The sequence below is a fragment of the Aotus nancymaae genome, unplaced genomic scaffold, assembly GCF_030222135.1.
Source record: "Aotus nancymaae isolate 86718 unplaced genomic scaffold, 86718_ANA_hifiasm-v0.15.2.pri h1tg000040l, whole genome shotgun sequence".
Taxonomy (NCBI): domain Eukaryota; kingdom Metazoa; phylum Chordata; class Mammalia; order Primates; family Aotidae; genus Aotus; species Aotus nancymaae.
In genome coordinates this window covers 20,435,935-20,461,616 of record NW_026988454.1, presented here as the reverse complement: position 1 = coordinate 20,461,616, position 25,682 = coordinate 20,435,935, and the positions used below count along the sequence as shown (strand labels likewise).

General features: G+C 33.6%; 1 protein-coding gene across 4 annotated transcripts in view; it reads left to right on the top strand.

Annotated features, from left to right (window-relative positions):
- The window catches only part of STXBP5 (syntaxin binding protein 5), a 185,752-nt gene that overhangs the window by 104,834 nt on the left and 55,236 nt on the right, over positions 1–25,682 (top strand). For all 4 annotated transcript variants that reach the window (XR_010336586.1, XM_012452638.3, XM_012452632.3 and 1 more), the window contains exons 10-18: positions 5,211–5,365; positions 6,615–6,687; positions 9,342–9,489; positions 9,711–9,778; positions 10,046–10,086; positions 11,262–11,482; positions 11,966–12,144; positions 20,393–20,518; positions 22,590–22,741. Coding sequence is in view for 3 of the 4 variants with exons in the window: in XM_012452638.3 (XP_012308061.1) it covers positions 5,211–5,365; positions 6,615–6,687; positions 9,342–9,489; positions 9,711–9,778; positions 10,046–10,086; positions 11,262–11,482; positions 11,966–12,144; positions 20,393–20,518; positions 22,590–22,741 (1,163 nt within the window). In the remaining variant the exon portion in view is untranslated. The remainder of the gene's footprint in view (positions 1–5,210; positions 5,366–6,614; positions 6,688–9,341; positions 9,490–9,710; positions 9,779–10,045; positions 10,087–11,261; positions 11,483–11,965; positions 12,145–20,392; positions 20,519–22,589; positions 22,742–25,682) is intronic.

Below are 25,682 nucleotides of genomic sequence, written 5' to 3'. Positions count from 1 at the left end.
TTTGGGTTGGGATGTATTTACCCAATGCCTGTACCCCCATTGTATCTAGCTAGAGTTACGTGGTTTCATATTGAATCCAGAGTGTAAGGGGGTATGAGGTTTGCATTGAGATCCTCAGTAACATCCTCACATTCCCCCCACAAAGCCACAGTGACAGAATAGGCCGAGTAATAGTATTAGAAGTCTCAACTTGTGTGCTAGGCTTAGTGTTGCCAAATTATGGCTGTAAAGAGTTCCCGTGTGCTAAATGATCTGAGACAAGATAAGTACAGAAATCAAGAGTGAATGTAGAAACTGGAATGCCACTTGACATTGTTGCAACATTTATGTGCACATTCATAGTTTGTGTTGTTTGTTTGTTTTACAAAATCATAGCTTTTCAACAAATTAAAAAAATATTAAATAGTTCTTGACCACAGTTTGTAAAGTGGTGTTCAAGACAACATGTATTTAGGCAAGTGCTTCAAAGTCATTTCTGATATTTTTAATTTTATTTCTTTTTTCTTCTCAGCCCTTATTTTAAAGAGATAGATTTTTGAAAATGTTGTTTTGGATTATTTCATTTCAATTTGATAGCTTAAAAAACTTAATAGAAAAAATTTATTAATATTTTTGAGTGTCTTCACAAGTTTATTACTCTAACAGTTTATGCACATGAACCTATTTTAATTGACATGTAATCTATAAAATAAATCTAAACTTTTAATTTTTATTTTTTTGGTGAAAAATAATACCAAATAGGAAAGTATAAAATTCTATTAGACTATTCAAATTAGTTTATATTTATAATTTGAGGACTTTTAGGAATTTGATATGGGATCTTGTTAAATCAGTAATTATTTATTCATTCAGTAAATATGTATGTCTTTGGACTTTCTGCCAAGCACTAGGAATAGAGTGGTAAAGTTTAGGTATTAGTTAGCAGGTAGCTCTCAAGAGCTAAGGTATAATGCTGCTTACCAAATATTTAGTTATTAAGTATTCCCTCTAAAATGGAATTGTACATTTTCATTTGAAAAAAAAATTGTTGAACATTTGGTAAAATCAGTAATGAGGACAATTAGTCATGTAGACAATGTGATATGAGATTGACTATTTAGAGCTTAAATCCTAATTTTTAAAATACATGGAGATAGTGAATAATATAGGTACTAATTATGCAGAACAGTTATCAAAATAGCACAACAATTAAACTTCACCCTGCTGTAGGTATGTTCCCCAAATCTGAGCATGTGTGGGAAGCATCTGAAATGCTGGACCCCATGCTACAGCATTTCCAAACCATTAAGTCTGGTGAGGCAGTGATCAGCTCAGCTGTAGGGTTAGTGATATTTTAAATATTTCTCTGACAAACACCTTGGGGTACCTAGCTAAGGTTTGGGGGGATGCAGAGGTAAAACATGCAGAGGGAAAGCAGATAAACAATGACAGTGAAGTGTGGTAATGCTGAGTAGAGGTATGCAGAAGGTACCTAGGAACATGGAGGGGGCTTCCAACTCTGTCAGGGTGGGCAGACTGGGAAAGTTTTCTCTGAGATGATGATGATTGGAATGAGTTTTGAAGGAGGAACAGGAACTGACTAAACAGAAAATGAGGGAAAGTACATCTCTCAGTCAGTGAACAACTCATCTGAATGCTGTTGTACAAAAGTAATTGTGGAAGTGAAAAGGAAGAGACAGATTCTAGAGATGCTAATGGAGTAAACAGTATGTGTCTGCAGGATTTGGAGTCCTTTCTCCCATTACCATGTTCTGCCTTACTCACTGTGCTGCCGCCCAACTGGCCTTTTAGTTCCTCAGATACACCCAGCTCCTTTCTGACTTCAGGTCTTCGCAGTGGCTATTCCTGCTGACTAGAGTGGACCTCATTCTTCCACAAACCCAGTTCTTTGAATCGCTGGCTCCTTTTCGTTCAGGTCCCAGCCCATCTGCCATCCCTTCTGGGGCCTGTCCTCACCATGCGATCTCATGTTGCTCCTGTGGTCCTGCCCTCACAGTCAGCCTACCACTTAGCCTTGTATTGATCTTCATAGTATTAATACCTATCATAGTGTGTTGTCTGCCTGGACTAGACATAAGAGCACTGTTTTATTCCCTGGAACACAGGTGCTCAAAAATATTTCAGCAAAGGAATAGATAGTGTTATGGAGCTGAGTTTAGCAAATTAGTTATACAAGTGGCTTTTTGGATAGAAGTGGCACTTTGAAATGAAGAAGACATACGGAAACACAGCTTCAGCTGAACCTATTGTTAAGGCAGGCCTGGGAAGGTGATCATTGGCAGAAAGCATGTGTACTCCATCAATGTCTAGTTTGTTAAAAAATCTAATCAAATGATAAGGCTTCCAGACTGACAACTTTCTAACCTGGCTGTCTTCCAAAATGAGAAGGGTCTGGGTTAACACTCAATATAATTAAAAGGGATACTACTAAAATTCTACTTAAAGTAATAGAATAAAAACTATTATCTCTAGACCTTCTTATAACATCAAACAGCTTACCTTTTTATTTTTTAAAGAAAAATATTCTTCACTTCTTTAATTCATGTTACCTAGAAAAAATTTAGATCCCTAGAACTTTTAATAAAATTTCAAATGCCTACAAAAACTGAAAATTCATAATTTTTGCTGTGTAGTGCTAAAATATTGAACTTTATTTTATTGTATTTATGACTGATTTTTTTAAAACAATCATTGATATTTATGCTTCAAGTTGGGGACATTATAAGGAAAAAAGATACAATCTATGAAGGTTCACAGGTTGGATGGTTCTTGTCTGGCAGTCAGATAGTTTTAAAGAGACAGCACATAAAATAGCACAAGTAAAGTAGATTTGGCAAATATTATTATGGAAAAATTTACCTTGGCGACAGGTCAGTTGGCATTTCTTTCGTACTCTTTCTCTTTTGTAAATATAAATATATATATATATATTTTTTTTTTCTCTCAAGTTTAGAATATAAGTACAGGCAGCTTACTACTTGCTTTCTGAGGATAAACTTAGGTAGTTACCATAGTGTCAAGATTGTATAAACTGGTCACCTACCCAGTTTGATCTCCTTGGGTGCTTTTCAGACATTTTATTCTGTAATGTACAGCTATAATCTCTCTTCATTGTTCTGATGTTAATACAGTTTTTTTAAAAAAAAAAAAATAGGTTATATTTAAAAGAATACTTATCCACTGTTCTAGAAATATTACATATAGAATACCTGGCTCAAGTCTCCCAATCTATAAATTTAACAAGTATTAGTTACCCATGGGTCCCTTCATCCCTGTCCTTGGATTATTTTAATTCAGTTGCATATTGTATCTCAAGATATAGAAGAGAGGAGATATATTATTCTGTTTATTCATTGTATGTGATAAAAAGTGGAAGAAAATTAACTATACTTTCCTGAGCACAGTCATAATAATCACAGTATGCTGAGAGGTTGAAAACACTGAATATATGGGTATGGTTCTACTTAGGATAACGTTTTAGGCTCCCTAACTGCAATTTAGCTAGAGAAACATTACCCAAATCAATCAGTGGTAAAAAAATAAATGATAGTAGTGAATGATTAGTGCAATACACATTTTTATTCATTCATTCCTTTGAAAAAATATTAATTCCTACCCACTATGTGGCAGGTACTGTTCCAGGCACTGTTGTGGATACAGCAATGAACAAAACACACAAAACCACTGCCCTCGTAAAGCATACATTTTAATGAGAAAAACAGTAAACAAAATAAATCTGTGTAGTGATAACTGCTATGGAAAAAATAAAGCAAGGAAGGATACATAAGGGTGTAGTTTTATAAAAGTATTATATACACAAGTACATACATGTATTGCATTGATATTTATATTTACTTATGAACTACATACCAGTATGATTACCAGTCCAGTTAAATTTACATGAAGTTGATGTACTCTTGTTTAAATAAAAATAAATATAATTTAGTGGTTTTAATGGGTTTTGTTTCTCACACACCCTGAAGGGAAATTTTCATAATGGATGAAAATGACAATTTGATGATGTCATAATAATAGGTAACTCTTACTGTGAGCCAGGTACTGTCCAGTTTAAGAATTACCTGAGATTAGATACTTATCACTGTATATCCATTTTATACACGTAGAAGCTAGGAACATAGAGGGAAGCAACTTGCCGAAGATTATACAGAAATTAAGCCAGAGCTAAGATTTAAACGCAGGTGGTTTAGTTCCAGAACTAGCTCTTTTAACCATTAGATATTATTACATATGGCTTGTAGAAGATGTGAAGACTGAAAGTTCAATAAATGGAAAAGAAGGAAGTAACATTATGAATAATGAGTAAGGAGGAAGATAGATACACTTGCCTTAGATTAAGCATTTAAAAACTAAGAGATCATAAATGGAGATATTTAAGAAATAATATACAGAAAATTTAAATCATCTGTATAATGTATCATAAACAACATCACTACCAGTAAATGGAAAGAAAAGTCAAATGCATGGAAATATACCCAGACTATAATAGATGAAAAAAATAAACATATTAATAGTTTAAAAAATGGGTCTAGTAAAATAATTTAGATTTAATATTGACTAAAAGAGAGAGTGGGAAAATTAGATATAACAGAATTATAAGGCTAATGAGAATGATCAGGCTGGCAACAGATAAATGTATGTATGGGAGCTATGGTTTGAGAGTGTGTCAGCCAAGGTTCTAGAAGAAATTAAGGCATACAAGAAATGATTTGAGTGTCTCTTACAGTTCTTTCCACAGTGATTTGTATTGAGTACAATTCTTGATGCATCCTTGAGAATTTAATCCATTATATACAATGGACCCCTCAAGGCAATAAGATTCTCTGTGGGAACTTCTGTTGAGAAGGCCTGGTTAGGATTGGAAGTCAAAGCAATACATTCAAGAGACTTTATTCAGCAGAAACCCAGAGAGAATTTTATGAAAATTTTATTTAGGAGATAAAAAGCTTTAGGGATCAAAGGGTGGTATGAAAGTCAGATGTAATGAGTGTTTATTTTTATTGTAGATGAATTTTCAATAATTCACTTGGGTCTTACCTAATCCAATTAAAAATTCCACATGAGAATTAAATTATATGATGTGTAAAAATATTAGAATTTGAGATTATGTTATTTCACTAAATTAAAAAATTAGGATGTAGCAAAAAAATTTACTATGCCATTAATAATCTTAACATGTATTTTTTTTCCAGGGAGCCTTTTATTATTTTATCAGGAGGTTTGTCATATGATACTGTAGGAAGAAGACCTTGCTTAACAGTGATGCATGGGAAAAGCACTGCTGTGCTAGAAATGGATTATTCAATTGTTGATTTTCTAACGCTATGTGAAACACCATACCCAAATGGTAAGCTTTGCAACCTTAGAGCTCATTCTTTATAGGTAGCTGATAGTTAAAAAAAAAAAAAAAAAAAAAAGACCTATGTTGTTTAAGTAAAACTACTTACCGTATTATGCTAACTCTTCTGCAGAAGAGATGCTGAATTCATAACCTAGCAAATTTTGTTTCAGAAGTTGTTTAATAAACTTAATCTGTTTAATATTATGTATTAGTAGTAAGTACTTTTGAAGAATAAAAAAACACTGTCAAAATTAAGACACATTTTAAAATTCTGTTAAGATAGTAATTCGTTAGTGAGTATTCTCCATAGAAGCAGAACTTACAGAAGAGAGAGACTGATTGGTTGATTGATTTTAAGGAACTGACTCACACTACTGTGGGACTGCAAGTCTGAAACCTATAGAGCAGTACAGCAGGATGGAAATTCAGGAAAGCATTTGTGTTGCAGTCTTGAGTCTGAAATCTATAGATTGAAATTTCAGACATGGCTTCTGTTGCAATCTTGAGACAAAATTGTCTTTTTTAGGAAACCTCAGTTTGTGTTTTTAAGACCGTAATCTGATTGGATGAGGCCCATTCATTCAGAGGGTAATCTGCTTGACTCAGAATCTACTGATTTAAATGTTAATCACATCTAATACATACATACATATATATGTTTTTATTTTCACAGCAAATGTCTAGACTGGTATTTGACCAAACAGCTGGGGGCACCCATATCATAGACAAGTTGACACATAAAATTAACCATCACAGCTAGCGTATATAATTCAAGAAGAATTTAAATCTGGACCTTTTTTTTTACTTCAGTTGAAATTCATTGAGGTGTAATGATATAGCATATTTTGTAGTTCACCGGCACATATGAAACCTCCAAGAAATTATTGTGTTATAGTAGAAGTGGAACTCCTTTTGGTTCCTGTGAGATTAAATAATGATAATTGTTGTTATGTGTATTATTCAGATTTAAATTTTAGTTTTGTTGTTTATGTCCAGCTTTGAAATTTACAATACCATAGAAATTTCTGTCTTCCTCATTTTTATGAAAGTAAAATAATTTTGAAAGGATTATTAAATAGATTTCATATCATTTACTGGCCTTAAATAACATGCATGAAGTATCATAGGATCAGAATGTTAAATACATAAGAGAATGAAATAAAATAAAATCAAGCAAAAAACATTTATCTAATTTGCTGCCCACTTGCATTTTCAACTTTAGAGCTATAATTCACGCATTGTTGTCAAATTCCAGATTTTCAAGAACCATATGCTGTGGTTGTTCTTCTAGAAAAGGATTTAGTACTTATAGACCTTGCACAAAATGGGTAAGAAATAAAATTTGGTGAGTGATTCAATGAGTATGTGGTTGATTAAAGATCCCTTTTATCATAGCATTAGCTATTTCATTTCTATGAAAACTCTACATTTATGGGAGTTTTTTTTATTTATTCTATATCGCTTTGGAGTATTTGATAACATTGATACCATTTCTAATAGTTTAAAAAATGGGTCTAGTAAAATAATTTAGATTTAATATTGACTAAAAGAGAGAGTGGGAAAATTAGATATAACAGAATTATAAGGCTAATGAGAATGATCAGGCTGGCTGGCAACAGATAAATGTATGTATGGGAGCTATGGTTTGAGAGTGTGTCAGCCAAGGTTCTAGAAGAAATTATAGAGTTGGGTTCAACTCTACCTTGACCTCTTTTGAGAGCTCCAGACTCACATATCTACTTACTTGTCAAATTTCTCTATTATGTTGACTCTCATAACATTTTCATTTTTAGGTAAAAATTTGTTGTATTTCTGAAATTTCATGTGATTCAGGCTTACACTTACATATCCTGGGACCACACAAAATCAGCATGTCAAAAATTAATCCCATCACTATTTACCTCCAAAATAAGCTATTTTAGTCTTTCTGCCTCCACTCACTCTCTGTTGCAATGTTTATGCATTCCATTGCCAGATTCATTTTACACACAGCTCCAATCTTGTACTGTCCTCTTTATACCGTGGTTCAATATTGTTTTTTGATTTAAAAAACACCTGCTACTCCAAACAGTAGGAATTCAGGGTTTCTTTCCAACCTGGTCTCTCACTGTCTTCTCACAAGTGTCTTATTCCCTAGGAAGACAGAACTATGTGTTCAGCAGACATTTTACTTCCATTTCGTCTCTTATGTAATTCCCAATACCTGAAACACTCTAGTTGTTTCACAGCTGTTAAAACTCTACATAACTTTTAAAGTCAACCTTCTTATCTTTTTTAAGGCTTTTCCTATCCTCTGTTTACCAGATACATTATATCTGATCTGTAACTTGCCACTATAGCTTCTTTGTAACTTTTCATGGTATTTGCCATATTCTGCTTTTTGGATCGTAGATGATAATGTTTACTTATAAATTATTTCAATGGAATCACATTGTATTACTTATTTTTATCTTTGGAGAAATAACCATTAAGTATATTTTTTAATTGAGTTTACCCATTCAGTATTTCAGTGTTTCTCAATCAAGGGTGATTTTTGCATCCCCTGCCCCACCCCTGCCCTCCTCCTGCCCAGGGAATATATGATGATATCCGAGGAAACCTTTTCAGTGTGTTTGAGGGTGTTGCTACTGGCATCTAGTGGGTAGAAGACAGATGATGATGTAAAACATCCACAACGCACGGGACAGTGCTCCACAGTAAAACATTATCTGGTCCAAAATGTGAATAGCACTGAGGTTGGGAGACCCTGAAGTAGATGAACAGTATTACGTACCTGATGTTTAGCAAATCCTGCATTTACTTCAGCTTAGCACTTGCTACTTGTACTAATCAATTGTGAGGGTTTGTTTTTTCTTTTTAAAATAACAAGATCACTTGAAAATATTATTTCTATATAATAGTCCTAGAATAACTTATTCTTAATATGATTTTCTTTTATTTTTTTTTCCCCTTAGGCAAGTTTTTCAAATAATTGAGACTTTTCACATGTGGTCTGTACTGAGATACATTTAAGTCAAAAAAAATACTATGCAAGTAACCTGTGCCTAGGCATTTTATTTAGCAAAAGTATCAGTTAAATGTATGGTAATAATAGACTCACTGAGCTAAGGAAATAATCTATGTTATAAAAAGAAGAATATTGCTTGCCATTTTGTCATTTTATTAATGCATGTTGTTTGTGTTTTGTCCTGGAGGTGGGAGTGGTGATAGTTGGGTTCATTTTGCAGTTTATAAAGGACTTTTTGGCAAATTCTCTCTTCTGTTTTAAAAAAATTGTGAGTAGTAGACTAATTTTTGCAAATTAGCCACTTTTCACTATTTAAATTTTTTAGCCAGTTTCTGGTTTTCTAGACTACTTTCATTCTAAGGACTTTAAATGAAAAAAGAAATATCATTCTGTATTTAAATAGGATTCTACTTTAATTTCATGATTTTTAAAAGCATTTTTTTGTTTTATTTAATAAAATAACTTCATATGTGGAAAAAATTTAAGATATAATTTTATTATAGATTATTTCCAAAACAAGAGAATATTCTGAATTAAATATTGGACTAGGTATCATATTTATGGAGAGAAAAAGAATTGAAAGTTTATTAGCTCTGCTGATGTAAGGATGAGGTACCTGTTATTCCATTTGCCAGCAGGCATGCCTTTGACACTTTGTTCTCTGTAAACCTTTGTTCTTCTGTGAAATGCCTACATCCTAAGTCTGGTGCAAGAAGTAAACGAGATATATATACTTAAAGCGGTTAGTGTAGTGTATGGCATATGGTATGGAGTTGAAACTAGAGGCTTTGTGTTTACTATTCTAATTGAGCATCTTTTATTATGAAAGAGTTCAATTATTAAATGTATTCACAAAAATTAATCAATTTAATCTCTATGATAGAATGTAAGTTTTTTAAATCTTTTATTTTTGTATTAATCATATGGAATAATTCATTAAATTAATAAATACTTTTCTTCTTCTTGTTGTTAAAGATATCCTATATTTGAAAATCCCTACCCTTTGAGTATACATGAGTCCCCTGTTACATGTTGCGAATATTTTGCTGATTGTCCTGTGGACCTTATTCCTGCACTTTATTCTGTTGGAGCTAGACAGAAACGTCAAGGTTACAGCAAAAAGGTATTGAACATTAGTTTCAATATTTAATGTTATTTTTTTTTATTTATTCTATATCGCTTTGGAGTATTTGATAACATTGATACCATTTCTATAGAAAATATATTAAAAATTATTTTTGCAAGCAAAATATGTTTTTCACTGGCTTATTTATACACACACACATATGAAGGTACATAGTACACTTGCAAGTTGCTTTATGCAATGATCTTTTTTTTTAATAGGAATGGCCCATCAACGGAGGTAATTGGGGCTTGGGTGCTCAAAGTTACCCAGAAATAATTATTACAGGGTAAGTAAAAGCTTGTCTTCACCAAGTAAATCTATAATAGCTAAATATAATTAATTAAGACTATATGAATTTTAACTTATTAGGCAGATAGAGCTTTCCCTTATGTTGTAATATAATAAGAAATGTTATTCTTAAGAACCTGCCAGTTTACTCTGATTTTTTTTTTTACCTTTGTACTCATTTTGGTGACGTTTTAATAGCAGTATCCATTTAAAGAAGGAAAAACTGTAATTTGATTCATCACACTCTCAACCTTGCTTTTCATAGGCATGCTGATGGGTCAGTTAAGTTCTGGGATGCTTCTGCAAGTAAGTATTTTTAATATTCATTATCTGTTATGTGTTACACAATCACTGCTTTTATATATCCTGTTTATAATTGCTTTACCAGTATTTAATTTGAAATTTAGAGGTTATAAATTTAATGCTTGATTTATTAAATACATGAGTTTAGAATTTTTAATAAAGATAGTCTTAATATTAGTAAATCAAGAATAATTGGTGGGCCAGGCACAGTGGCTCATGCCTGTAATCCCAGTACTTTGGGAGGCCAAGGTGGGTGGATCATGAGGTCAGGAGTTCAAGACGAGCCTGGCCAATATGGTGAAACCCATCTCTACTAAAAATACAAAAATTAGCCAGGCGTGCTGGCGCATGCCTGTAATCCCAGCTACTCAGGAGGCTGAGGCAGAAGAATTTCTTGAAACTGGGTGGTGGAGATTGCAAGGAGCCAAAATTCTGCCACTGAACTTCAGCCTGGGTGACAAAGTGAGACTTTGACCCAAAAAAATAAAAAAAGAATAATTGGCAACACGAGTATTCAAATTTTTTTTTCAAAATTTCTTTAAACCTTCTCTTCCTAAGTCAGAGTTAGGAGAACTGGGAATGCGTTCCAAATCAACAGATTTGTAGAATAATTTTAATGCCTGAGTCTAAACTTGTATCACCAAGGTTCATGTTGTCTTTGTGAAATAAATCTGGTGGTTACATAGTAGCAAAAAAGGCAATAATGCCTTTAATGATTAATGTTTGCAAAATACACATGGCAGGCATTCAATGGGAATCCAGTTAACTCAGGATCTGTTGTGTTTCCTCATGTAGGGATGTTCAATTATATTGGTACTTTATTTTTTCTAGAGAACATAGGTAGAAAATCATTTTAAGAAGCAAACTGTGTCGTTTATTATTTTCATGTATTTACACATCGTTTTTCCGAAATGTTTGTATTACCCTTTTTTTTAAGGTTATCCAAAATTCATTGTGATAATGGATCTTTCTTCATGAATACAATGAGCACACCCTTGTTTGGTCAACGAGTACAAAGAATATATTATCTAAATGTATAATAGACTAATGTAGATGGAGAAATGAAAATATGGTATAAATATGGACGATTTTCCATATGTAATATGAGTGATTAAACGTTACTTTATATTTTGATCTTTTTGTATTAAAATGTCTAACATATATTATCTTTTTTCTAGTAACCCTACAAGTATTATATAAACTAAAGACATCTAAAGTATTTGAAAAGTCAAGAAACAAAGATGAAAGGCCAAACACAGACATTGTAGATGAAGATCCATATGCCATTCAGATCATCTCCTGGTGTCCAGAAAGTAGAATGCTGTGCATAGCTGGAGTTTCAGCTCATGTCATTATTTATAGATTCAGCAAGCAGGAAATAATCACAGAAGTCATTCCGGTAGTAACATCTTAGTTATTTTCATGGTCAGATGTCTGACATTTTTTAATTTGTGGGTGATTTAGAAGAGCTTTTGCAGTCAGTTTTGTACAGGATTTTTGAAAATACCTTAGCATTTACATTATCATCTCTCTTTTGTAAAAAATAGCATTTTTTTGCATATATTTTCACTGATTATTTAAATCCTTAAGTATAGTGTATATTTCCTTTAAGGAAAGCTAATGTGAATGTGAGTATACTCTAATTTGACATTAACACGAGTACCCTAAGTTCTAAAATCATAATGCACATTTGTGTGTGTAGTCCCTGAGTCAAGAATATTTTCTTGCTAAATCCTTACTTTTTGAAATCTTGCTAAATTTTTTCTTTTAAAAATCTTCTTGCCACTGAAGTTTCTGTGAGTGTTTGTATATGTGTGTATAAATTGTAATAAAATGATCAGTAATTATTAGGAATAAGTAAACTACCTTACTTTTACAACAGATGCTGGAAGTTCGATTATTATATGAAATAAATGATGTGGAGACTCCAGAGGGTGAGCAGGCACCACCTTTGCCAACACCCGGGGGAGGGTCCAACCCGCAGCCCATTCCTCCTCAGTCTCATCCGTCTACCAGTAGCAGTTCATCTGATGGGCTTCGTGATAATGTACCTTGTTTAAAGTAAGTTATAAAAAACACAGAGGAGTTTTGGATATTATCTTTTAATTTATATAAATTGTAAGCATTAGGAAAGCTATGGTAACATTTTCTTTTGATGGAGCAAAATGGTTTAAGAATGGTTCTTCCTGTATTTTGTTATGGTTAGTCCAACTCATTTTTCTGTGACATCAAGAGGAATATGATTGCATTTCATGATTTAATCCTTAAAATCTTAAGGTGTATTAATCTCTATTCTCATAAAGCAGCAAGGATCTCACCTCTATATGTCACTCGGTCTTCTAAATCCATCAGTTTTTGGTCTTGATTTACATGTAGCTTGTATTTATGTTCAGGCTGCTCTCTACCACTCTGAAAATTCTGGATTTTTTTCAGTCTTTCAAGACTCAGTTGTTTTCTAATAATTTTCTTACCTTTTTCTGAATTTTTACTAGCACCACAGTATCTTTATTTAAAACCTTTACTTGTTGCATCCTACATTTAAATACATCTTACTTTTATATAGAGATAAATTAGATAAAGTTTTATTTTTTTCTGTCCAATTTTTATTATTGAGTGGTTAAAATGTTTAAATGATATGGGCAGAGAAATAAAACAATAAGTTAAAATCATTGAAAAATTATATGAAGACTATATGATTAGTAGTGTATTTACAAAGAAGGATGGTGACTGAAAAGTAGTTCTGGTAGCACTCAGAGAGATTCAGTAGATTGGTAGAGGGTAAAAGCCAGAGTGTACTAGGTTCAAGATAAGAATGGTGGTAAGAGAAATAATTTGCGTTTGTTAAAAGGATCAGGCTTTGCACTGTTTTACTTTAATCTGCTTAAGTCTCTTCTACTGGTAGATACTTAAACAATTTCTGGGAAGAATGTTTGTGTAACGAATAATGCACTCAGGCTATAGATAAAATGGATAGATTTTATGTATTACAATCATTTTAAAAGTATGGATTTTTAGAAAATTATTTATATGTTTACAGAAATTTAAGGTTGTGTATTGTAAGCCAGTGGCTCTCCTTTGCATATGATTTTGGTACCTAGGGGACGTTTGGAGACATTTTTAGTAGACACAACAGGAGGAAGGGAGATGCTATTGACATTTAGTGGGTAGAGGCCAGGGATGGTGTTAAATATCCTACCATGGACAAGACAGAATTACCCAGCTCAAAACACAACAAAGAATTACCCAGCTCAAAACATTAATAGTGCCAAGGATGAGAACCTCTGATCTGAACAGTATATACACATTGAGGTTAAGCAGCTACATTTTTTAGAAAGGTATCAAGTTTTTCTTTCTCTTCTCTCCTCTCTCTCTCTCTCTCTCTCTCACATATACTAAAATATACTCACTTATAACTGTATTTCTAAAATATGTTTAACTAGAATGAGACTTGGGAATACAGAATTCTACACTTTTCACCTTTATTACTTCTTCAATACTGCTTTACACTTAAAATTGTAAATGTTCTGTTAATACCCTTGTTTCTGATTTTAATGTGTTTTTTTCCAAGCCCTTTGTTAAATTTAATCTTTATAACATATATGGTACAATTTGTCTTTGAGGCATTTTTTATAACATTTCTGAAGTGGTGTTTTCAACTACTGAAGTGACATTTTAACAAAATAATAATTCCATATAAATATACATTATCTTCAACAGAATTAGAATAATTTATTTAATTTGTACTTTACAATTTCTTATGCCTCCAAGTGTTCTTAGGCTTGTGGCCAGAGATCCAGCAGTATAAAACATTAAATTATTTTCCTACCTGAAGAGGAAACACCATCAATGCACTGCTTTTCATGACAAGATAGGTCAGAGGAAATAGTACTAACAGGAGAAGCAGTACTGTTTGGACCAGAGTGACAAGACCTCTTACCTTGGCTTTCTAGGTTAAAGTTAAAGGCAGGCCTAATAGGTGAGTCTTTGTCCTCTGTTCTTAGAAAGGCCTTTTTTCCAGTTTTTTTTACTGACTGAAAGAGCAAGGATAATAGTCAAGGCAGCAACCAGGAACAACTGCTAAAACCAGCAAATCAAAATGCAGAGTTCAACAGTACTCAAATCCATTTTAAAGGTAATACTGACTTAGTTTTGCACTTACGAGTTTTATTTATTGTTCATGGACCTGAGATTATGGTGTGGCCATCTTTCTTATTTAGGAGGACTTTTTATACTTGTAATGGAATGTCATGGCACACTATTAATCTTTTGTAATTATTTAATAGAATGTTGTGTAATACAGGAATTCCTTTTAAGATGGTGGTTTAAGGAGAGTCCCAAAAGCCAGACAGTCTCATTAACCAATCCATTAATGATTTATGTGAGGAGTGTACTTTTTGTTGTTGGCATTAATCTTTTGTGTATGGATACACTTTGCCAGTCCTGGGGATACACACACAATAACATCTTAACAGTTTTTCTCTGAATCCCTAAAAAAATAATGACTATGATTTGATGATTATTTTTCCTTTTGAATATCATTGTGGAACTCCAGGTATTTTTTTATAGGCAATTTGTTTTAGCTCATTAAATCTGATCAACTTAACGTGATTTTGTCACAGTTTTCTAGAAGGAGCTTCTTCTAAGTTGGTATTTGTGTCTTCTTAACACCACCTTAGAACTTCTGTGACCATCCTTGATTTCTGTCAGGATGTTCTAGACTTGCTTTGAATACTTCCTGCCCTCACAGGATAACAGACCAAAATATGATCTGTTTGTAACATTATTTTTAATAAGCACTATATTGTTATAGTAGACCACCTAGTGATGAGAGCTTAAAAAAGGGGGTTGTTTTTAAAAACAGCCATTAAAATCCTTATACTTTTCATTGAGTTTTCATATTACTATATAATGTAAATAATTTTAAATCTCTTACCCAAGCCACTCTTGTCCTGTAATTTGATTAGCCTGGAATTATTCTGTTTAGTATTGTTTATCTGTTAACAAAAGTAAGTCCAAAATTGCAGTATTAAAATGACCACTAATAGTAAAACACTAGATGAATAGTAAAATATAACATGTCAGCTGTCCTTTAGACCTTTGAGCATATCACATGTGATATGTAAGGCAATTACATTATTTTGAGTTACTTCAATAATTTTTCTTCTGTTTTGGTTTTTTGTACACTGACCTCATGTATAATAACACTTTATAAATTCATTCTATTTTGAGACTGTTAATGTTTTAAGGGACAGTTCTTTTTGGAAGTGGCATTTTGTGTCAGAGGTAAACTGCCCTATCAATATGTTGTTTTATGAAATGGATGGAACTGTGAAGCAGTTCAAACTTTAAAGACACTCATAAGAGATTCAGTCAGTCTTGTTACCTGCAGTTGCTTACTAGGGTCTGCAAAGGAGCCCAGAAATTATGCTTGTCTTTACCTACCTGGATTTTTTTTTTAAGAGATAGAGTCTCATTCTGTTGCTCAGGCTGGAGTACAGTGGTGTGATCACAGCTCACTGCAGCCTCCACCTCCTGGGCTCAAGCAGTCCTCCCAACTCAGCCTCCCAAGTAGCTGGGACTACAGCGCACACCACCACGCCCAGCTAATTTTGTATTTTTTATAGAAATGGGGTTTCAGCTTATTACCCAGGGTGGTCTCAGACCTGGGGGCTAAAACAGTCTGCCTACCTCAGCCTCCCAAAGTGCTGGGATTACAGATGTTAGCCACTGCGCCTGGCCCCCATCTGTATTCTTAACACATTAAGAAATAATTTCAAATAGTGACTAAAAATATCATCTTAATTATTGATAAAGGTAAAAGATGCCAACTAGCACAGGAGCCAGGTAGGTTTCCTGATTCAAACTGACCTGCATACAGAGGCAGCCTTATCCTCCCAATCATGGCAGTATAAAGAACACTGCCTTTGAAGGAGCAGGAAAAAAATGCACTCCCTGGGCAGACTTGCCTCCAAATGAACACAGAGTGATGGGGAAATAAGAGGGTTTCATTAATTATTTCCATATTTACCAGCTACATAGGCATTCTGCCATTCTTGGGATTGAGTTAGAAAGAGGGTAGAGAGAAGCCCAGGAGTTCTGCTGACACTCAAGAAGATACACCAGATGTAGAGAAGCAATCATGCTAATTTGAGTGTGTGTGTGTATGTGTGTGTATGTGTGTATGTGTGTGTGTGTGTGTGCGCACATGTGCCTGATTTTTGTTTTTAGGGAGGTTTTTTGGCTAGTCACATGATTAGAAATTCTTACTAACTTTAATAGATAATGCTATATATTGTTATATCGTTGTACATTTAAATTACTTAAAATTTTAAATAATGATTTTTAAAAATAGAAACATAAATCATAGTAAGAAATACAAAGTAATGACTCTATTGATACAGTTATGGTTATGTTGATCCTTTTTCTGGATTTTAGAGAAAACCCAAGAACAAGAACGTATGGGAAGATTGTAAACATAGAGATTGCATGATAACTTTTTCATTTTCTTCAGCTGTTATCTTAAAATTAATTTGTCAATAATAATAATTCTTTAGTATTGCCTTACTAAACGACCAATTTTTGGAGACGGAGTCGTGAGAGGGATAACTAGTCTTTTAGTAGAATATTGTGTAAACTAGTGAAATATGTAAAATACAGGTTTTGAGCATTTTTGTCTCAAATCTTTATATTCATTAGTGATTTTTTTTTTAAATCACAAGTAAGTTATACCTCATTTTTTCCTTTTAATAGTCTTCAGATAAATGCAGGTATTTATTAACTTCACATTGTTTTAATCCACAGTCCTAAACTCCAGTTTCTTAAAGTAAGAAATGTAAGAAAAATTGATGTTAAAATATAATTAATATTTAGGCTTTTTTCATACAAAATGCCTTTGTACACTATAGTTTATTTGAAGAAATATTTTTTAAGCAGCTGTTTAAGACCAAGGAGGGGGATTGATTGAGACCAGAAGTTCAAGACCAGTCTGGGTAACATAGTAAGACACCATCTCTACAATAAAGTTTTTAAAAAATTAGCCAGGCATGTCAACATCACCTGTAGGCTGGGGTGAGAGGATTGCCTGAGCCCAGGAGTACAAGGTCACAGTGAGCTATAATCATGCCACTGCACTCCAGCCTGGGTGACAGAGTGAGATTCTGTCTCATAAAAAAAAAAGGTAAAAAAAGAAAAGTCAGCTGTTTGACTCATTTCTTTTACCAATTAAATTTTATGTTTTTGAAGTATTTTTATTGTCCCTTTGCAAGGTACTTGCTTAAACAATCATTTCGAAACTGTGAGGCTCTAAACATCACTTTAACATTTAAAATACATTTGTACAAATTATGGGGCTTTTTATAAAGATCCAAAACTTTTTCCTTAAAAAGTAAAATTAACTTGAATATATTTAAAACATTAAAATGATAACTTAAAACCATTAGAATAAAATACAACACCCTCTTCCCATTTCATATTTTTAAAATATAACTTACTTGCTTTCATTTCTTGCATAGGTTTCTCATTCTTTACCATTTTGCATCATGTTTGGCTGCCTTTTTATTTTTACTTAAGAACATTTTTTTTGTTTCCTTGTACTACGTAAGGATTCTATGAGTTCTGTGTATCCTGGTCACTCAAATCTTAAATGTGCTCATGTATACACTTCTAAAATTATCCCTGGAATGCCTGGTCCTGCTCTTGAGAATCTGTTGTGCACATTTAATATGCCAGAGGGAGAGGACACTTCCTTGACCCTTACCTTCTATACCTAATTCATGCAAAGAGAAGATAGACCACTCAGACCCTTCAGTCTGCTCCTGTGTCACGGCAGACTCTGGGAAGAAATGAAATGCCTCAGTTATTTTATTGCTTGAAATGGAGAGTTATAGCTGATTAGTGGGTATTTTCCTGAGAATAATTCAGAAATTTCGCCTCAGCCAGTGTACAGTTCTGAATGTATTGCTTTGCAAACCTTGCCCAGCCAGAAGTGCACTACAGCTCAATTCTTGTAAGCAGTGTCCTTGGTTATTCACATTTACCCTGAAGTCTGAACAACCTGCTGTTTCCTAGCGTATGTGTCATCAAAACATCAGGTGCCATGGTCTTTCCCACTAGAAATACCCACTGAATGATTCGGAAGGGTTCTTTCCTCTGAGTTTGGTGGCAGGTAATTCAATATTGAGTAGTCTTCGTGTTGTTTATTCATACACTGTCATTTCAAGGCAGAAGCCTTAAGAATTGTTGAAATAACAAGGCTTTGCATATGTTCAATCAATGTAAGTTTAATCAGTGTAAGTTCAGCATGGACTTAACTGTTCGTAAGGTTTGGGAATAGATTTGACTACTAGCTGATTAGTTTCACTTGTAGTTCTCTACCATCATCTCAAACTTAACCTCATAGTCCCCTTAAACTACCTCTTTATCCCTCCCTCCCTCCCTTCCTTTTATCAGATTGTAGATTCACTGTGTCTTCTTTTCTTCTTCTACCCTACCTCTAATCAACCTCCAGCTCATTGAGTATATCCTTTATGCCAGTGTTAAAGTATTAATAACTGCAAGGTTTCTGCCTTCCTGAAATGTAAAGCCTTGTCTATTCTTACTCCATTAATGTGTTTCAATCTACCTTTTTCTTACTTCACATCAGAATCACAGGAGCTTCCCAACTGGTGTCCCTATTCTACTTCGTCTTACCTGTGTTCACCAAGTTAATCTTCCCCAAATATTTCTTATCAACCTTCATTGACTTATAATTAGTGTTTCTTGTTATTGTTGTTGTTGTTGTTTGAGATGGAGTCTCACTCTGTCACTCAGACTGGAGTGCAGTGCCACAGTCTTGGCTCACTGCAACCTCTGTCTAGCAGGTTCAAGTAATTCTCCTGCCTCAGCCTCCTGAGTAGCTGGGACTACAGGCGCATGCCACTATACCTGGCTAATTTTCATATCTTTCGTAGAGAGAGAATTTTGCCATGTTGTCCAGGCTGGTCTTGAACTCTTGACCTCAAGTGATCTGCCTGCCTTGGCCTCCCAAAGTGCTCTGATGACAGGCATGAGCCACTGTACTTGGCCTGGCTTTTAATTCTTTAATGATGAAAATATGTTTTTGTCTGATTTGACCATCTACAAAGCACTTTTCATAGGCATTCACAGTTTCTGCACATTGTGATTAAGTAGTAATAGTCCCACTTTTTAGGTGAGAAGACAGCTGGGGAGTAAGAGTCAAGACTCAAGGTCCAGCTTGCTGAGAATTCTTTCTATCATCATCAAACTTTTGGACAGGACTTGATTACCCTTTAAAGCCTGGCCCTGGCCTGTCTTGCTATCTTCTCACTTTTACTACACACCCCTACCACTGTGGCCAAACTTAACACTTATCAATACTTGAACATGGGTTTTTTGTCTGCATATGTTCTGCAAGAGCATTTTTTGTAGCATTATTCAGCAATTATTAAAAAAGAGTCTCTGCAGTCAAAAATACTGTCACCTCAAAGTCAAGGCAGATTTGTTTTATAGTAAAAGTAGGGACACACAAAAATAAATTGCTCATATTTGTTGTAACTCATTTTTTAACTTGTTTTTGGATAGTTTTCATTTTGTTACATCATGTTTTTTAAGTTTTTTTTTTTCTTCTTTTGAGATGGTGTTACGCTCTTGTTGCCCAGGCTGGAGTGCAGGGGTGTGGTCTCAGCTCACTGCAATCTCTGCCTCCCGGTTGCAAACTATTCCCCTGCCTCAGCCTCCCTAGTAGCTGAGATTATAGGCGCCTGCCACCACGCCCAGCTAAGTTTTTTGTATTTTTAGTAGAGACAGGGTTTCACCATATTGGCCAGGCTGGTCTTGAATCCCTGACCTTAGGTGATCCACCCATTTCAGTCTCCCAAAGTGCTGGGATTACAGGCGTGAGTCACCAGACCCAGCCGTTTTTAAGTTTTAAACCTGCTTTTCTAACTTAACATTTTTAACTGACTTTTTTTTCTCTTCTTAATTCTTGGGCTGCTACTTCTCTTCATCCTTCTCCCCAGCCCTCCCTTCCTTCTTTTCTTTTTCCCTCTTCTTCCTCCTGACTTCTTATTTTCTCTTTTCCTTCACCCCAGCTATCCTGCCCCACTTTATATGTAGAGTTTGCATATGATTTATTTTTGTTAATTACATACTTGTTTAGTCCCTCCAACTAGATTAAATGCTTATAGATAACAGGATTCTGACTTTTATATATTTAAATATCCAGTATAGTTTTATATAAAAAGTTATTTATAATCATATAGGCCAATAGTTGACGATGTGTTAAAAGCTAACATGTTTTCTTTTATTTTAGAGTTAAAAACTCACCACTTAAACAGTCTCCAGGTTATCAGACAGAACTAGTTATTCAGTTGGTTTGGGTGGGTGGAGAACCACCACAACAGATAACCAGCCTGGCAGTCAATTCTTCCTATGGACTGTAAGTATAAGTTTATGTTTTTTTCTAAGTCTCTTCATAGTCTTCCATACCTCATTTTGTTTTTAAAAATAGAAAAGATGGTCTTTGTTATATTGTTACCTAAAATGGCATTCTATAATTTTAATTTCCGACCAAATTTGGTGTTTATTTGGAACATAATTTCATTCCGAGTAACTTACTTTGGGTATGCATGCACTGTTTTCTGATGTAAAGTTAAATGCCTCATGGACCAACAGATTATTTGTGATGAAGTTTTAAAGTCAGTATATCCTCTCCTAGATATAAACTCCCAGAAACAATTTTCTTATTAATAGTTACTATAATAGAAATCTAACAACATGAACCCAGAAGACTTTGTTATATACTGATATTTGTAAATGTTGAACTGTAGCTATGTAATTTTTCCTTCTAATTCCAATTAACTTGTATAAGTTGTAAAGGCATGACAATAATTAGTATTTATCTATACTGCAGTATATTTGTTTTATTTATCAATTCATGCCTTCAACCATATAGTTAATTATATATGCTTTTATTATAATATGATAGACTTATAAAGCATTTATTATTTTCTTGTTTCAAAAATCAGCACTGCAATATAAGAAACTGCTTCCTAACTGTTCAGTCCCGGAGCTATTTATCATGTGTAGTTCATTGTCTCTTTGCTTGATGCTGACCCTAGGGACTCATTCATTTTTTTTTTCTTGCTGGTATCTCCCACCACCTACTCTGTCTCTTGCAGCTGTATAGTTAGCCCTCTGTATCCACCTATTCCATCCATGGATTGATGCAACTGCAGATCAAAATATTCAGAAAATATAACAAAAAAAAAATAACAATTTTTAAAAATAAAGTTAAAAATACAGTATAAAATCTGTATAACATTTCCATTGTATTAGATATATGTTAATAATCTCAAGATAATTTAAAGTGTATGGGAGACTGTATGTTGGTTACATGCAAACTTTATGCCATTTTGTATTGAGGACTTGAGCATCCACAGATTTTAGTATCTGTGGGGGTCCTGGAACCAAACTCCGAAAGACAAAACACGACTGTACATCAAAATAACACTGGCTACAGTCAGAGATAGTCTTCTCTCATGTCTTTTATTTGCTGCCACACAGTGTAAGAGCACAAATAGATATTTTATTGTCCACAACCATAAAGAAAACAAATAGGAAATGAGAAAAAGAACCAATAGGAAGTTTCAAAGGAAATTGCAAATCAGTCAATTACAGGCCTTACTGAGCTTACAGTTTTATTTTGTTTGGTCCTTTCTGTCTATTTTTAGAATTTTTATTGGTTACCAAGACTATATAAATCCATACTTTAAGCTTCAACTTAAAAATCTGATTATGTGGCCATGTCCACTTTTCTGCATGGCAGAAATTTGTGGAACTGAGTTGAAGCTTTTCCTTGTTAGATGTGCCATACACTCTTAAGTCACAATGGTGTTTACCTGTCCTCTTTTACTTACTTATATAGCCCCCTTTACATGTCAGTTTTCCATTTCTGGCTTAAAAGATTTTAAAAGAATAAATTTCCTTTATTCATAGTTGATTGGTTTACAGTTCCTGACTCATAATTGAGAAGGTACTTAGAACACCCCAAAGGGAGCCTCCAAGATGTATACTTTCTACTTTTTATTCTTTACTTGAATGATTGCCAAAACTTGGCCCAATGTATAATCTCCTGTTTGCCTATTGGAAGGGAATGTCTCCTACCCATGAGGAGCTCAAAATGCCCCCAAGGTAGAAAAATAGATGTTGCATTGTGAGGTGTGAGAGATTTATATCTCTGATCAAGTCTCAATTCCTATGTCAAATATTTTTTATAAATAATAAAGTTGATTGATTTAGTGATATTAAATAATTAATGTCTGCAGAATATCTAAACAGTTCTGTGAGAAGGCATATGTAGCCTATATTTCAGTTCCTATAGCTGTCTTTTGTTTCAAAGAAGTTTCTGAAAGACCCACTATGCTACTTTCTTCAGCCTTTTAGACCACATTACATTTTCTTGAAATTATTTGTTTGTGCTAAAATGTTTGTTATTTTCCTATTCCCAGGGTGGTTTTTGGCAATTGCAATGGCATTGCTATGGTTGACTACCTCCAGAAAGCAGTGCTGCTCAACCTGGGCACTATTGAATTGTATGGCTCTAATGATCCTTATCGGAGAGAACCCCGATCTCCTCGTAAATCTCGACAACCTTCAGGAGGTAAAAAGAAAAGGAAAGAAAATCCTGAGCTTTAGGATTTCTATAAATGCTGACTTACTTCTGTGAATATAAGTATTTCAGTTAGGTAAATAGCTTACCTGATTTAGTCTGTATATGTACACTGCCAAAAACTAGCAAAAGGTGTGAGTCTTACTTTTGTTTTCTGTAGTTGTGGTTTTGGCTTTGTTTTGTTTGAGACAGTTTCACTCTGTTGCCCAGACTGGAGTACAGTAGTGCCTTCACTGCACCCTTGACCTCCTGGGCTCAGGTGATTCTCCCACCTCAGCCTCCTGACTAGCTAAGACTGTAGGCACATGCTGCCACATCCAGCTGATTTTTTGTATTTTTTGTAGAGATGGGGTTTTGTCATGTTGCCCAGGCTGGTGTCAAGGTCCTAGGCTCAAGTGATGCACCTGCCTCAGCCTCAGGATTGTAGGTGTGAGACACCACACCTGGCCTGCTTTTCTTTTTAATATTCTAGGATTTTATTCCACATTGAGAAAGAACCACAGGATCAAACTTTTCAGCTAAAATATAATGACAGGAATATTTGTATCATTATTGTAGAAAAACAGTTACTTTCAAAGTTTTTACTCCTTTTCATAAGACCAGTGATTTATTGTTTCAACCATTTCATTCAAAGGAATCATTCCCACATGGAAAGAAAAGGAAGATGCAAAAGTAAATTTTAGTTCTGTGAAAATACAGCATTCTCAGATAGCTTTGATTAAGTGTAAGTCCACACTCATTGAGAATTCCCTTTATAGAGTTCTTTTATGTTTGCGAGGTAATTAGTCTTAATTTTAAATGTTCTAACACTAATACCTCAATGTATACATGTATACTTAGCTATATATACCATTACTTCTTGCCCTTTTTTAATTTCATGGCACACACAAAAAATGGCATTTGATGTATGGCACACACGGTACACTAATTAGGCTTCCAGTAGTAACTGGCCTGCTGGATCTGGTTTCCCCAGGGCCTGCCCAGCTGGACCAGAGATTGAGGGCAACCCTACTTGGGGCATACTTAACTCATTTGCAGAATACCAGTGTGCACTGAAATACCGTTTGGGAAGCTCGGGTTTGTACTTCCTAACTCATACCCTCTGAATTAAAATCCATTCTGCAATTTATTTTTCAGTTGTGTTTGGTATATTATTAACTAATACTGCAAATTTTACAATTTGTGGGGGAAAAAAATGAGGGGATATAGACCTTTCTATTATTTTGGCTTGATAATTGAGTTTTTCTTTTCAAAGTTTTGTTTTTCCATGTTTGTTTGCGTGTTGATCATTTTGTCATGTAATATCTTTAGCAGAGATTGTTGTCCCAATCATACCATTCTAGTATTTTTGTCTCCTTTTTTTTCCTTCCACTTTTCATTGCTTCACTAAGGTGTGCTGTTTGTGACTTCTTGCATGTGCGGCCTTTCTAGCTTATATTCTGAATCTATGAAAAAACTTCGTTCTTCTTTTTTAAGTAAGTCATTTATGCCTTGGCATGTTTGTTCTTTGTAAAATCATTGAGTTTTTTGTTGTTCATTTTTAAAAGAGCTTATTAAAACATTCTATGTGTAAAACACTATACTCATTACTTAGATTCATCTCATAACGTGTATGAAAACAGCTATTTAAATACTTGTGCCCCAATTCTATTTCTTTGTAAAGCCAAGATACGAATATTTAGTGCTAGAATGTTAGAAAATTATCATGGTAGAGAAGAAATATTTTTTGAAGATAAAACCTTTAAACAGTTTATTTTACAAATGTGGTAAAAATTTCACTATCTATAAAATTAATCACTTTTCTCCTTTATACCTTATATAGCTTATGTAAAATTGCTGGAAATTAAATGCCTAAATTTATCTAAGGATAGAGACCAATTTTACCATGTAATTTTAAAAATACTAAAAAAAAAGCTTTTTAAAATTTCACATTCTACATTGTTCACCAGTAAATCCTACAATACATATTATTTATATTATTATTATTTGCTTTATTTTATTATTGAAGAATTAGCTATTTAGGCACAGGAGACCTAATTGAGTTTTTCTTTATTAGTTTAATATATTTACCCATTATTATGCCTCGCTTTGTCAATATTTATTTATGTTTTAAGTAAAAATTAAAATTATGTTAAAGTATGTTTTAAAATAACACCTTAAGAATATTTCTGCCTTTAATCCCCCTAAATTTATAAATATTTGAAATGAAATTAGAATGATTGGCATAAAAATTCTTTGTTGTGATCTTAAAAATGATGTTCTTTCTAACATATATATTTTATAACATGTTCTTAGGTGTAGACCAAATATCATCAAATTGTTCTTCAGGTTTTTTTAACAGAACAGTTCGGAGAAATTTTTTATTTTGCTACTAATAGAAGCTGATATATTTTTATAAAGAATGTAGTTCACATGAATTTTAAGACAAAACTGTTTAGGGTAAGTTTAAATGTGTCATAGCTGTATTACAATACAGTTGTATTATTGAGTAAAACATGGGCTGTGTTTTCATAACAAAGATTCGAAAACTATCACAAAGACAAACTGTAATAAAGTATTTCAGCTACCCATATATCTGCTAAAAATCTGATTTTACTAAAAATAGGATAATATATATCTTGTTTTGCTGGTCGTTTTATCATTCAGAAAGTGAAGGACACAACAAGAGAAATTTCTAATCTGAATATAATTCAAAAGATCTAATTAGTAATGTGGAAGTGACAGACAAATGGGGAGAGTGCTTGCTCTAGGAAGTTATAAAGAAGGAAATTATGGGGAAAAGTTTGTATCTAGACTTTAAGAAATTTTTTTTTTTCAAAAGTTATGGGTTGGAGGCTTTAAATATGAACCTTTTTACTACAATTTCAATTACTTTTAAGTCTTCAATATTTTCAGTAAGATCGAAAAGGAGAAATAGTTATGGAGCCCAATA